Here is a 13,573-nt window from a genome sequence, read left to right on the forward strand (position 1 = left end):
ACCAACATAATTTTCTTTTTCAGTTTGGTTGTAGATTTCAGTCCACCCTGAACACTCAAATCTGAAACTACCCACCATTTAATTTATTGGTCTTTCCAATTCCTGAGATGATTGTAGAATCATGATGGATGAATTTTCAGAATATTTAACCAAACTCTCCAAATCTTCTGCCCTTTCCTCTTTTATTATGGTGACTAGAAACATGGACCATAGACTACATCCAGGACCTTTTACTGAAAAAAGTGAAAGCCCATTACAACTCTCAGGCTTATATTTTTCTTTAGGTTCTAGAGTTATGGAATTGTACCCTAAAGTTGTTGACATCTTTTTGGAAAACCATGTTCAGTTCACCATGCTTTTTGGTCAACTGTTAAAAGTTGTTATGAAGTCGCTTACTAATGTCTTTCCTTCTTTAAGTTCTGGACTCCTTAGTACCCCAAAGCGTAGAGAATAAAGGGAGGAACGATACCACAGTGTTCACTGCATGGGTACCTCTGGGTAATGGGACTATGACTGATTTAAATTTATTGTGTATCTTAAATTTGTTTTGTGATAAGTACATGTTATTTTTCTTATTAGAGAAAGACAAATCCTCACTATATATATTTTTTATGTATATAGACAAGGATGAGTCCACGGCCTAACATACTTACTGGTCTAAACCAGTTAGCTCTGTTTCTGAGCTCTTAGTTCTTTGAGTTGGGAGTTTTTCTTCTGTTAGTTTCATCCTCCTTCAGTTCATTTTCCATAGTCTTTCTTTCACAGTAATTTCACCTTTGTTCAAAACACTTTCATGACTACCATGAACACTATTTATGGATTAAGACCAACCATTTTAAAGCACACATAATCTTCCTTGTTATGGTTCCTCTTCATTTCCCCAACCTGTACTGTGCACCTAGGCTTTAGCAGACTGTTTTCGCTTTTTTTTTTTTTAATATGCCATATGGTTTCCTGTATCTGTGCTATTGCTCATGCTGTCCCTTCTGCTTTTTTCCCCTCCATCTACTTGGTATACTCTTTGAATCCTTCAAGATAATATGGTTCAACGTAATCACATATTTAAATTTTACTGAACATGCACAAGGGAGTTGATCTTTTCCTTCCTTCCTTCCTTCCTTCCTTCCTTCTTTCTTCCTTTCTCCCTACCTTTCTCTCTCTTCCTTTCTGTCCCTTTCTGTCCCTTTCTTTCTTTCTTTCTTTCTCTTTCTTTTTCTTTCTTTCTTTCTTTCTTTCTTTCTTTCTTTCTTTCTCTTTCTCCATTGTATTTGGACACACTAACATACATTACTTATTTTATTAATTATATACACTAGATTGAGACTGTTTTTTCAGTTTTCTAGCACCAGGAGCTGTGAAGCAGTTTGGCTTCAGAGAATGTTTATACATGAATACATTAAGTAAGGCAGAAGAAGATGGAGTTTAAACTTTGTTCCTTAAAAACAAAAAATCCTCAACCCCCCCAACTTAATTCTAGCATTCATCCTACATCATGAAGTTTACAATCTCTGTGCCATTCTATGTCATCTTTTCCATTGTAAAAAGTGCTAGGAGGGCTTCCCTGGTGGCGCAGTGGTTGAGAGTCCGCCTGCCGATGCAGGGGACACGGGTTCGTGCCCCTATCCCGGAGGATCCCGCATGCCGCGGAGCGGCTGGGCCCGCGAGCCATGGCCGCGGAGCCTGTGTGTCCGGAGCCTGTGCTCCGCAACGGGAGAGGCCACAGCAGTGAGAGGCCCGCGTACAGCAAAAAAAAAAAAAAAAAAAAAAAAAAAAAAAAAGTGCTAGGAAAAAGCCTTTATTTCTTGGCCTCCTTTGCAAATATATCAAAGGATAATACTTCAGAGCTTCCTAATCTACATAAACACATGACTTAAGTGAGAGCTTCCTCCAGCCAATGAGACCCTTTGACTGCCTGATTAAACATGGGATTGAGGGCTAAGTGAATCAATTTCAACTCAGGTTGAAACACAAATATTCACGTTTTGAGAATTTTATATGTAACAATTCAACAACTAAAAAAATCTTGACTTAGGAATGTGTACTCATTAAAATCAATGTTTACCATTATTTCATAGACTTTTTACAAATTGAAAAAAAAACACAATGTAGAAAGGTTTGTTCTATATTTGTGGAGAAAAACTTATTCTGATGTCCTTTTTACTCTATGTGATTTCCATTGTCTTTTCCAAGCAGAAAGTCGCAAGTCTTCAGTTTCTTTGGGAATTCAAAATGTCTTTTAAGGCAAATTAGGCATTACATCTCACACAAGCAAGAACCTTTGATCCTTAGCATTATTAGAAAGTTGCTACTCTTTAGGGCAAGTGATATTCCTGAGGGTGTCCACTGCTTCCAGATCATTCTATTCAGCTGCATAAGCAATTCCTTTGACAGATGACTGTTTTTCCACAACACTAGCATTATTTCAGCAGGAGAAGGTAGTGTTTGATGTGTTGCAATTTGTATTACATGTTCATGGAACATCTCTGGACATTACCTCAGGAGGAGGGCTTAAGAGAAGGAGGAGCTATGGCCGAAGACATTTAATGACAGAATGAATGGAATTTCAAAGATCACTGTGCAGTCAGCCTTAAACACCAGATTGCACACCCCCAGCTTTCTTCACATTAATTTAAAAATCTTATAGCAAAATTCTCATAAAGTATATGCAGTTTCATTTATTTTTAGTCACAAATCAACGTCTTCAAAATGATGAGGATTTTGACGGCTTGCAAAGTGGTGAAGACCCTGAAGACAGGTTTTGGCTTAAACAATGTGACTGCACACCATCCATGGAAATTTTCAAGACCTGGCATCAGGCTCCTTTCTGTCAAGGTATTATTCCCGTATTCATTGTTTCCAATAAGATTCTATGGGGTGTAGTTTATCATGAAGTAAAGGTGTCACTTACAAAGGAAAAACATAGTTCTGAACTACTAACTTACTAATTTTCACCCAACATAAAGAAGGATCACAATTCCTGTGAATATGTAAAAATGTAAGTGTTCTGTTTGGAAAACAAATTTTTCGAAAAGCTATCAGGGCTCTGCTTGTACCCAGACACTATTGCTCACACTTTGGGTTCAAGCATGGAGTTGTTTATATGTACATGAGCCACATGGCTGTAGGTAGTGTGTTTAACCCCTATTCTGTGTTGGCTCACTGTAAAGTTTTCTGGGAAAAAATGTTGAGAGGAAAATATCTGCATAATTTTGATATTTATAGATCATCATGTAGACACTTCCTTTGCTTTTTCCTTTTCCCTCTTAGCTCTTCTTTTAGAAGGACAAATTTATTATATTTATTTTGCAGATTAAGACACTAAGGCAATTATCAGCTGATGAGCCTGTCTCTCTGAATGTATCTGTAACTGAGGAGTAGGTTCAGGAAGAGAACATTAAGTGCTCTTCCCCCGCCCCCACCAGTGAGTTATGAAATTCCTGTAGGAACTTCTGTTCCTTCCTATACCTTTATGAAGACATTTATTCCCAGAGAAATCTGAAATTACTACAAGGGAACTTTGCTAATGAAAATCATCTTTAGTGAATATAAAATTTAAGTAATCACAGTAGCTTTAAATATATTGCTTCTATAGTAGTAAAAGCTGTAAAAAGTGAAGTAGGAAAAAAAAAAACCCAAACAACCTCTAGCTGTTGATGTAAAAATAGGTTGTAATAGTTTTGAGTGTACTGCTTATACTTTGTGTGCTCAGTGGGTTGGCTAAAAATCCTCCAAATACTTCCCCAGCTTCTATTGCTTAGATTGCTCAAGGAAGGATTCAGTATGATTTTAGCCCAAATGATATCTGCAGGGCTAAGCAACACCCATAGATTCTCCTGACCTCCACTGACTGGAGTGGGAAAGAAATAGGAGTAAAAAAAAAGCAGAAAGAAAAGGGAGACAGAAAGAGAAAGGAGGTCTGAAGGAGTAGGTATGGTGGGGAGAGAGAGAGAAAGAAAAAGAGATATCAAGATCTCAAGAGAAAGTATAAGATACTACCATTCTAAATTAAGAAACCCAGGAACAGCCATTTTCTTGGGTTCAGTTTAATTGTACCAAAAGAGCCAGAAAGGAGATATGTTCTAAACCATCATCAAAGATAGAGTGACTACATGTAAGCTATGAGAGTGAGTATTTGGTTTCAGTTTAGTGTTAGTAATATCTCAAGGGTACTCCTATATCACTTCAGAGAGAATAAATAGTAATGAATTGTATTGCCTAAAGTTAGACATGTCTTTTAAGACTTTGAAGTTGTGTCCCTTGGAATATCTTTTTCTTCTCACAAAAATTGGTAGATAGAGTTAGGTGTATCTCCATCAGACATCAGAAACAAAGAAATTGAGTAACTACTTAAAATGGCATAGATGTGACTGATACTAGAAGCCAATTCTCCACTATCATAATAAGTGCTCTATACAACCACAACTACAACAAAATGGTTTAATTACTTGGATGGTCCACTGTGAAAGTAGTTCTAGTTCATGGTGGCAGATCTGTTTTAAGGGTCTGCCAAAGTTCACAGCTAAGAATGACAAGTTTGTAGGAGGAATAAGCCATCATTTCACAGTGTAAAAGCCATTACTCATACTCAATCATTTCTGGCCAAAGGTTTGGAGGAATGCCAGGCATGAAAAATAGAAGTTCTTGAACTTCACAGTAGTGAATTAAAATTCTATACAGCAATCCAAGGGAACTTGTGTTACTATTCACTTATTTTGAAACAGCCCTCTACCAACTTTTCTTCATGCCTTCACTTTTAAAACTCAATTCTCTTAGAAAGATATATTTAAACTTACTCTTTTTATATGAGTATCCTATTTTAAAGATAGTTAAAATCATTAGAATATAGTTATATATGGTCAGTGAAGGGCAATGAGACTAGTCACTAAAGGTTAATAACATTATACCCAGTTATAGATAGTAAATGGATTGTGGAAGATACCCTGGGATCAGATATATAAGCACTGCAGTGTAAATGGGTTGCCTTTTCAATGTCTTTGGAGGCCACTTTCCCCTTGGTGAGGGACAAGGAGAGTGGGTTTGATGACAGCAGTGACACACTTGTACTTTTATGTGGTCCTTCCTCATGCGCTTGTTTGTAGCTAATATTTATAGCGTGTACCTTGTTAATAGGCACAGTTATATTTCACGTATAAGGAAGAAGAAAGAATTTCAAGGTACTCTACATTTTAAAGGAATTTGATATCAAGGGTATAAATGATCAACCACCATAAAATATGAAATCTCTAGAGACAGTAATCTTTTTCTATTAGTATCTAAAATTCTCAGTGCTCATTCTTACATTCAGCCAGTTGTACCTTGTAGTGGAAAACACACTGGATAGGAATAAAAGGACCTAGATTCTAACCTTTCTTACGCATTTTTCAATGTTCTGAATTTAGTCAAGTCACATATTCTCTCTGAACCCAAATTTTGTCATCCGTAGTGTGGAAACAATTCTTGATTTACTCCAAGAATTGTGTGACCATCACACATGATCAGTGCTTAAAAATCTATAAAATACTTTAAAAGTAAAAACTGTTCAGCAAGGTAGCAGGATACAAGATTAAGATACAGAAATCGGTTGCATTTCTTTACAATAACAATGAAATATCAGAAAGGAAAGTAAACAAACAATTCTTTTAAAAATCACATCAAAAAAATAAAATACTTAGGAACAAACCTCACCAAGGAGGTGAAAGACCTATATAACTGAGAACTACAAAATATTAATAATGGAAATTGAGTCATCCCTCAAAGAAATGGAAAGATATCCCCATGCTCTTGAATTGGAAGAATTAATATTTTTAAATGGCCATACTACCTAAAGCAATTTACAGATTTAATGCAATATGTATCAAAATACCCATGACATTTTTCACAGAACTAGAACAGATAATCCTAAAATTTATATGGCATCATAAAAACCCCAGAATTGCCAAAGCAATCCTGAGGAAAAAGAACAAAGCAGGAGGCATAAACCTCTCAGAGTTCAGACAATACTACAAAGCTACAGTATTCAAAACAATGTGATATTGGCACAAACACAGACATATGGATCAATGGAACAGAAGAGAGAGCCCAGAAGTAAACCCACACACCTATGGACAATTAATCTTCGAGAAAGGAGGCAAGAATATACAATGGAGAAAAGACAGTCTCTTCAGCAAGTGGTATTGGGAAAGTTGGACAGCCACATGTAAATCAATGAAGCTAGAACACACCCTCACAGCATACACAAAAATAAACTCAAAATGGCTTAAAGACTTCAATACAAGACAAGACACCATAAAACTTCTAGAAGAGAACATAGGCAAAACATTCTCTGACATAATCGTACCAAAGTTTTCTTAGGTCAGTCTCCCAAGGCAATAGAAATAAAAACAAAAATAAACAAATGGGACCTAATCAATTTTATAAGCTTTTGCACAGCGAAAGAAACCATAAACAAAATGAAAAGACAACCTATGGACTGGGAGAAAATATATGCAAATGATGCAGCTGACAAGGGCTTGATTTCCAAAAAGTAAAAACTTGATACTTAAAAAACATTCTATTCTATACATTTTAGTAGAAGGACTTAATAGAAAGTTAGATCAGCGTTTCTTCATGTTTTTGTGGGCTACAAAATATTACAATGACAAGATATCTGATAAAAGTTCTCAAATATCTTTGATGATTTTTTCACCTTTGCCTTAATAGCAAACCTATCTCTAGGAAGATATTGCTTTTAATGAATTAGACTCAAGGACTATGAAGCAGATATTTTTTTTTTTTTTTTTTTTTTTTTTTTTTTTTTTTTTTTTTTTTTTTGCTGTACGCGGGCCTCTCACTGCTGTGGCCTCTCCCGTTGCGGAGCACAGGCTCCGGACACACAGGCTCCGCGGCCATGGCTCGCGGGCCCAGCCGCTCCGCGGCATGTGGGATCTTCCGGGATAGGGGCACGAACCCGTGTCCCCTGCATCGGCAGGCGGACTCTCAACCACTGCGCCACCAGGGAAGCCCGCAGATATTATTTTTTCACTATGTTGAATTCAATTCCAAAAGTTAGGATGTGCATCTTAATATCCTATTTATTTATTTATTTAACAAATAAACATGAAACTTGTACCCTGGGAGTATACAGGGAGAATAATACATTGAAATAAATGGATAATAAGTGGATAGTCTCTGACTGCAGGAAACTTACAAATTAAAAAATTATGAGTTCACAAGTCTTAGAAAGTCACTAAGACTAAATAGTTTTATTTTTACTTGCAAATGAATTTGGGAATGAAAGGTATTAAGTTGAAAAGGTTAAGTTCCTTATGAATAGAAAAGGATTCAATAAGTACTGCTTCTAACATTAATCCACTCATTTATAAAAATGGTGACCTCTGTTACAATTAAGCCAGGAACCTAACAGTCCAAGTGTCCTTCACTCTGGTACTTCAGATATGAATGAACCCCCAGAATCACTATTCCTTTTGAAACGTTTTCATTTTGTAAGATATTATATTCTGTTTGTAACATAGAAATAGCTATTTAGCTCAACCTTTGAGGAGCTGTTGTCATTTGATTAGAAATTGGAAACTACAAAAACTCCTACAATTAGAATCATTTAATTATATTGTAGTAGCTTTAAAGACATTCATAGGAAATAAAATTCATTATTATATAGGATCCTCTTTATACATATTAGAGGTGGGAGTAGGGGTAAATTTATTATGCATTTTCAAGACTAATTATTGTATTAGACTTTTACCACATATAGATACATTTATTTATTCATTTATTGGCTGCGTTGGGTCTTTGTTGCTGTGCGTGGGCTTTCTCTAGTTGCGGTGAGCAGGGGCTACTCTTTGTTGTGGTGTGCGGGCTTCTCATTGCAGAGGCTTCTCTGTTGCGTTGCACAGGCTCTAGGCACGCAGGCTCAGTAGTTGTGGCTCACAGGCTCTAGAGCGCAGGCTCAGTAGTTGTGGCGCACGGGCTTAGCTGCTCTGCGGCATGTGGGATCTTCCCGGACTAGGGCTTCAACCCGTGTCCCCTGCATTGACAGGCAGATTCTTAAGTACTGCACCACCAGGGAAGTCCCTAGATGCATTTTAAGGATGGATTTTATCCATGATAATCCAAATATTTGAAATAATAAATTGTGTTCCAATCCCAAATGAGATGTTGTAGAATTAGTTCAGATGATTTAGCAACTTTACATATATTTGCTGGACAATATTTCATTAATTGGGAGGGGGCCTCTCTTTTGAACATTCTTGTCTTATGTACTCTACCATTCATAAACTCCCTTTCTAAAGTATAGACTCATTTGTTTGTCATCAACAGTGTCTTGACATTTTGAGCTTCTTGCCATAAAACCCTTGAAAAAGCTATAGTCGGACAGGACCTAGACTGAGGTAGGCGAGTGGGACGTCTATTGTACAACATTGAAGGAGGCTCTCACTACCAGGCCCACAATGTGCCTCGTTTGATGTTGTGCCTTGAGCACCTCACTCGCCTCACCCTGGTCCCAGCCCTGGGTAGGAAGCTAAGAATTCTGGCTGGGGAAATGCCAAAAGAACTGGCACTAATCTTCACCTCAGGCAACCTTCTCCTGTTGATGGCACCTTGAGTTTCTATTTGACCATGTGTGGCCAGACTTACTGATAGTTTAAATGCAAATTTAGATCCTACTGCTGTGGAAATAAAGAACATTCCTCTGCTTTCAGGTCTTCATTAGACTTTCTTCATATTTCTGACTAGTACCAAAGGTTGGAGGGTGTAGTAGAGAGTTTCCAATATCTCTTGGGCAATGGTCATACCAGAGCTCACTTCAAGGCTTCTGGAATTTGCTATGCAAAACTGAATGTCCTTGATGTGACCAGTATTTCCTAGGGTCTTTTCAATGACTGAAGGTTGAAGAAAGCTACATGGGCCAAGGTCGGGCCTGGTGTTGGACTGCTCGGCCCTAGCAATCCCTATCTTACACTTATTTCCTTCATCTGGTCTAAATGAGTTCAATTCATGAAAATATTTTCAAGGCCCCTCTCTTCTTTTTCTTTTTTTTTTCAACTCAATAAATGCCATATATTGATCTTCTAAATTTCACAAGGAGGTTATTGGCTAATGTGAGGTTCTTATAAATGAATCAATAGAGTTGCTGTATCACTAAGAATTTAACTGAATAAATTTCTTCTATGATGTAGAAGATCCATAATAATTTATAACCAAAAAGTAAGCATTAGCTAACAATATTGAAGATTCCTCCCAGATTCAGAACGATTTACCACATGGCAGATGCCCATTAAGTGCTTGTTAGTAAACCTATACTTTATACATGTATTTTGTGGTAGAACTTTTCTGAATGTTTTATTTATAATAAGAAACATAACTAGAATAAAAATTACTTATGAATCTGACTCATTTGTTTATAAATGTTCAGAACATAGAAGTATTCAAGTAAATTAACCTTGTAATTTTTCCCCCAACATTGGTTTATATTTAACCAAAGGCAGATGACTTAATATTAACTTAGGATGTTGTAAGGCTATTAACTTAAGATGTTGTAAGGCTTAATTGATTACTGCTGTTACAGTACTTTGAAATCCTGAAGTGTTAGGCATTGTTAACTGCAGAGAAGTCTCATTAAATATTCTAGACATAGCAAATTGTGCTGTAATACTGAATCTTAAGTATCCATATTTTGAAAGTAGTAACTCTAAGAATGAAAAATAAGATTTCATTTACCAATAAAGAACACTTCAAGATTTTAACTTTTTGCCATATTATCTGTGCAATAATAAACTAAAATTCTGGCTGTAAGCTTCCTACCTTCCAAAGGTTGGTTCAGATTTATTTTATTTCTTAAGAGGATGAGTACTGATGTCAACTAATAGCTGAGAAACCTCAGGTGCACCAGAAATCAAATATTTTATATAGCTTTAGGCCTGGGTGAAAATGGAGGTAAACACATGGGGCTTCTATCTTTTCTGATATACAAATAATTTACATAGACAAATGATTTAACAGCAATACAGTCAGATTCCCAGAATAAATAATTTTCATTCCCATTACTAGCTTAAGGGGATTATTGTAGCTATAATGTTTTATTCAAATCTTTTATGGAACTTATTGCTAAATTAGCTTGAAGCTTTACATCCAGAACATTTTGCTGGTGAATTCTCACACTCAGGGGAAGAAACAATGTTGTTCTTCCCATTTCATAGATGTGTAAGTGCTGTAGTTAATACAAGGACATATGGATGTCTGTTTCTGCACACAAAGTGAATATACATGTAGCAACTCTGGGTAGAATTTTAATTAGGACTCAAACATCATATGGATCTTTTTAATTTGGCATTTTGTTAGTGTGCTTATGTGTATATCTGAAGCCATATTTGTGTTTAACCTGGCTTCCGAATGAGCTAAACAATTTCTCCTGCTGAATTTTACTTCTTACTCAAGAGCCCATTTATGCACTGTACTTTATCTCAATACAAAATAAATCTGATTTTCCTTTTCCTTTCCTTTTTTCCTTTTTTTGATTCCATTTTGAGAACAGGTTGTTTAAATCAAAGAATCAGCGAGGATTCCTGCTTTATATGGACGTTAGTAATTCTATAAATACAATATTTTAGAGCAGTGCTGTTTTGTTGACATGTTTCTTCCACTTCAACCAAAATATTGTCATGTGTTTGTAACAAAACATGCTGTTTTTCAATTTTTAATTTATTTCTTGCTTATATAGTCCTGTAAACTCCACATATACAAAAGTCTAATATGGTAGGTTACCTGGTGTGGGCTACTCCAGGAAGGGCAAGGCAGCTCTCTGCAACTGAGGTAGATCCTGAAGGAATTGACAGCTGGTGACCATCCACTGACCTCACTCTTTGCAGCAGGATGGCAGGTCCTTCCTGGAAGGGGACTGAGAAGAGCATCTCCATGTTTACAGCATCTTTGGTCCTAACAGTCTTGAGAGCTTGAAAATTCAAGGGCCTGGAATCAGAGTGAAGAGTTCTTAAAACCTGCTAGTTCTCTTCAGATTATAGGATGTAATTAATGACTTGACATTTTCACTCTGATGATTTACAGATTTACAGATAAGTCATTCTTGGTTGACCTGGGCATGTTGCAGCTTATCTGTGGCAGTTTTGAATTAAAATTCATATAAATAAATTTAAGTACAGTCTATGACTGAATTGCTTTTTATCCCCATTTTTAAAAGATTAGAAAACAGAAATAGAAGTAAGCTTAGAAAAAGAAAAAGAGGGGTAATATGTAAGTCAGTTTAGGCTGAAATTTTCGACGTGATGGTTCCATGGTTCCGTAGAGTGATGGAGGCTTGTGGATTCTGAGTCACACTGATTGGGTTTAGAAACCACTACTCCTGCATTTACCTGTGAAATGATCTTGACTAGTCTAAGCCTCAGTTAGCTCAACTGTAAAATGGAAAGCTTAATTTAATCTACCTCAGTGGGGGTCGGGGGAGGGTTGTGAGGATTAGAGAAAATCCATCAATAGCTTGAGAGACAGTGCCTAGTACATTGATGTTAACTATTATTAATGATGTCTTAAGGAAGGGATCAGGGTGGGGTTTTCAGTGAGGGCAAAGTGCTCCCAAAACATATTTTTCCAACATAACTTCATGGTTTTATTTGAAGTAAGATAGCTTTCTCAGAACAGTAGAAATTTCTCATTCAAATATATATAAACAATTTATTTGTTCAACTACATATAGACTTTAATAAGCATTGGTGACTATGCATACAATCTGGTTAATGTCTTAATAGGGTCTCATTAAAGCAATGCCAAAGCAATGCCAAATGCCAAATGCCAAAGGGTAGAAATAGGACAGTGATAGGTCAATCTACTTCTATAAGGCATGCTTAAGAAATGTTAATGCTTTACTTTTTTTTCAAATATAAGGATTATTCCAGAATTAAAAAATAAAACAAAACAAAACAAAACGGGATGTGCTTTAACACATGAACTCAAACAAGAGAAAAATTGAAGTATACATGTCCTTAGTTACTCTCCTCAAAATTATACAAATATTTATTGAGTGTCAAGTATGCATCAATACCATATGTAAACCTCAGTAACAATAACAATAGAAATATAGCAGCCTCAGGTTTTTTTTAGTGGGGGATAAAAATGGACTAATTATCAGTTGAAAACTATTTGGGAATTTGGCATAGAGATGGAATATTATGAGACTGCATCAGTAAAGGAAAACAAACAAATTTGCTACTGACATACAGTAAAATTGGCAAGCACTTTAGATAAAAAGTAAAGAGAGGAAATAGAATAATTGGGTTATGTATGCTGAATTCAATTTTCTTTCTTTTCCCCAGCGATAGAAGATTAAATTTCTGTTAACATAATGTAATAAAATTTTATTTTATTGTGGTAAGAGCACTTAAGATGAGATCCATCCTCTTAACAAACTTTTAAGTATACGATATATGCAGTCTAACTATAGGTACAATGCTGTACAGCAAATCACTAGAACTTATTCATGTTGAGAACAATTGAGATTTTATGTCCATTGGTTAGCAACTCCCTATTGCCTCCTTCCCCTAGCCCCTGACAACTATAATTCTTCTCTCTGATTCTATGAGTTTGACCATTTTAGATACATCAGATTAGTGAAATCATGCAGTATTTGTCCTTCTATGATTGGCTTATTTCACTTAGCATAATACCCTCAAGGGCCATTCATGTTGTCATATATGGCAGGATTTCCTTCCTTTTTAAAGACTGAGTAATATTCCATTTTGTGTATATGCCACATTTTCTTTATCCATTCATCCACTGATAGACATTTAGTTTGCTTCACTGTCTTGGCTATTGTGGAGAGTGCTGTGATGAACACTGGAGTGTTGATATCTCTTTGAGATCCTGATTTCAATTCTTTGGATAAATATCCAGAAGTAGGGTTCCTGGATCAAATAGTTCCAGTTTTCATTTTTTTGAGGAACTTACATACTGTTTTCCACAGTGGCTGTACCATTTTGTATTTCCATCAACAGTGGAATTATTTTTAATTAGAGTAGTAATTATTTAAGTAACTTTATTACCTAGCCTATAGGCCCAGATATGATTTGAAAGTTTCACTTCCAAGAAATGTTAGGAAAAGATGTCAAAGGGAGAGAGACTGTAACTCTAATATCTTACTATTAGAATTAATATCTGTAGGTTCGAAAGATTTGTAAGACTAACCACTACTAGAAAAATGTTGAATTAGAAATCTATGTTTTAGAAAAGATTTCAACCAAACATAAAACAATTAAGTTTAATTTTAAATGTGGTTACAAATAAATATTATATCAAGTATGAAATTAAAAAAATAAATGTTTAATATTTTAAGTATGAAAAGTAATAATGGGGAAGATGCATGTAGGGTAAGAGAGTATATACTTTTACTGTTTTCTGTTGTAATTTTCCCTCTTTCACTGAGTTCATTATCTAATCATTTAGCTGTACTCTGCTAAATAGTTAGTAGATTATCTAACTAAAGTAACTTTACTAAGGTGTGAATAAAGCTTAATTATTATATAATGGCTTTATAAAAAGGAATTGCTGTACCCACTTACATCCCTAC

The 13,573-nt window shown here is 35.7% G+C and overlaps 1 protein-coding gene across 1 annotated transcript in view; it reads left to right on the forward strand.

The window, feature by feature from the left end:
- Positions 1 to 2,563: 2,563 nt before the first annotated feature.
- CPS1 (carbamoyl-phosphate synthase 1) overlaps positions 2,564 to 13,573 on the forward strand; it is a 135,542-nt gene continuing 124,532 nt past the window's right edge. Inside the window, exon 1 of the mRNA XM_081242705.1 lies at positions 2,564 to 2,832. Coding sequence (XP_081098831.1) covers positions 2,707 to 2,832 — 126 coding nt within the window. The 5' untranslated portion in view covers positions 2,564 to 2,706. The remainder of the gene's footprint in view (positions 2,833 to 13,573) is intronic.

The sequence above is a fragment of the Mesoplodon bidens genome (genome assembly GCF_964165515.1).
Source record: "Mesoplodon bidens genome assembly, chromosome: 8".
Classification (NCBI taxonomy): domain Eukaryota; kingdom Metazoa; phylum Chordata; class Mammalia; order Artiodactyla; family Ziphiidae; genus Mesoplodon; species Mesoplodon bidens.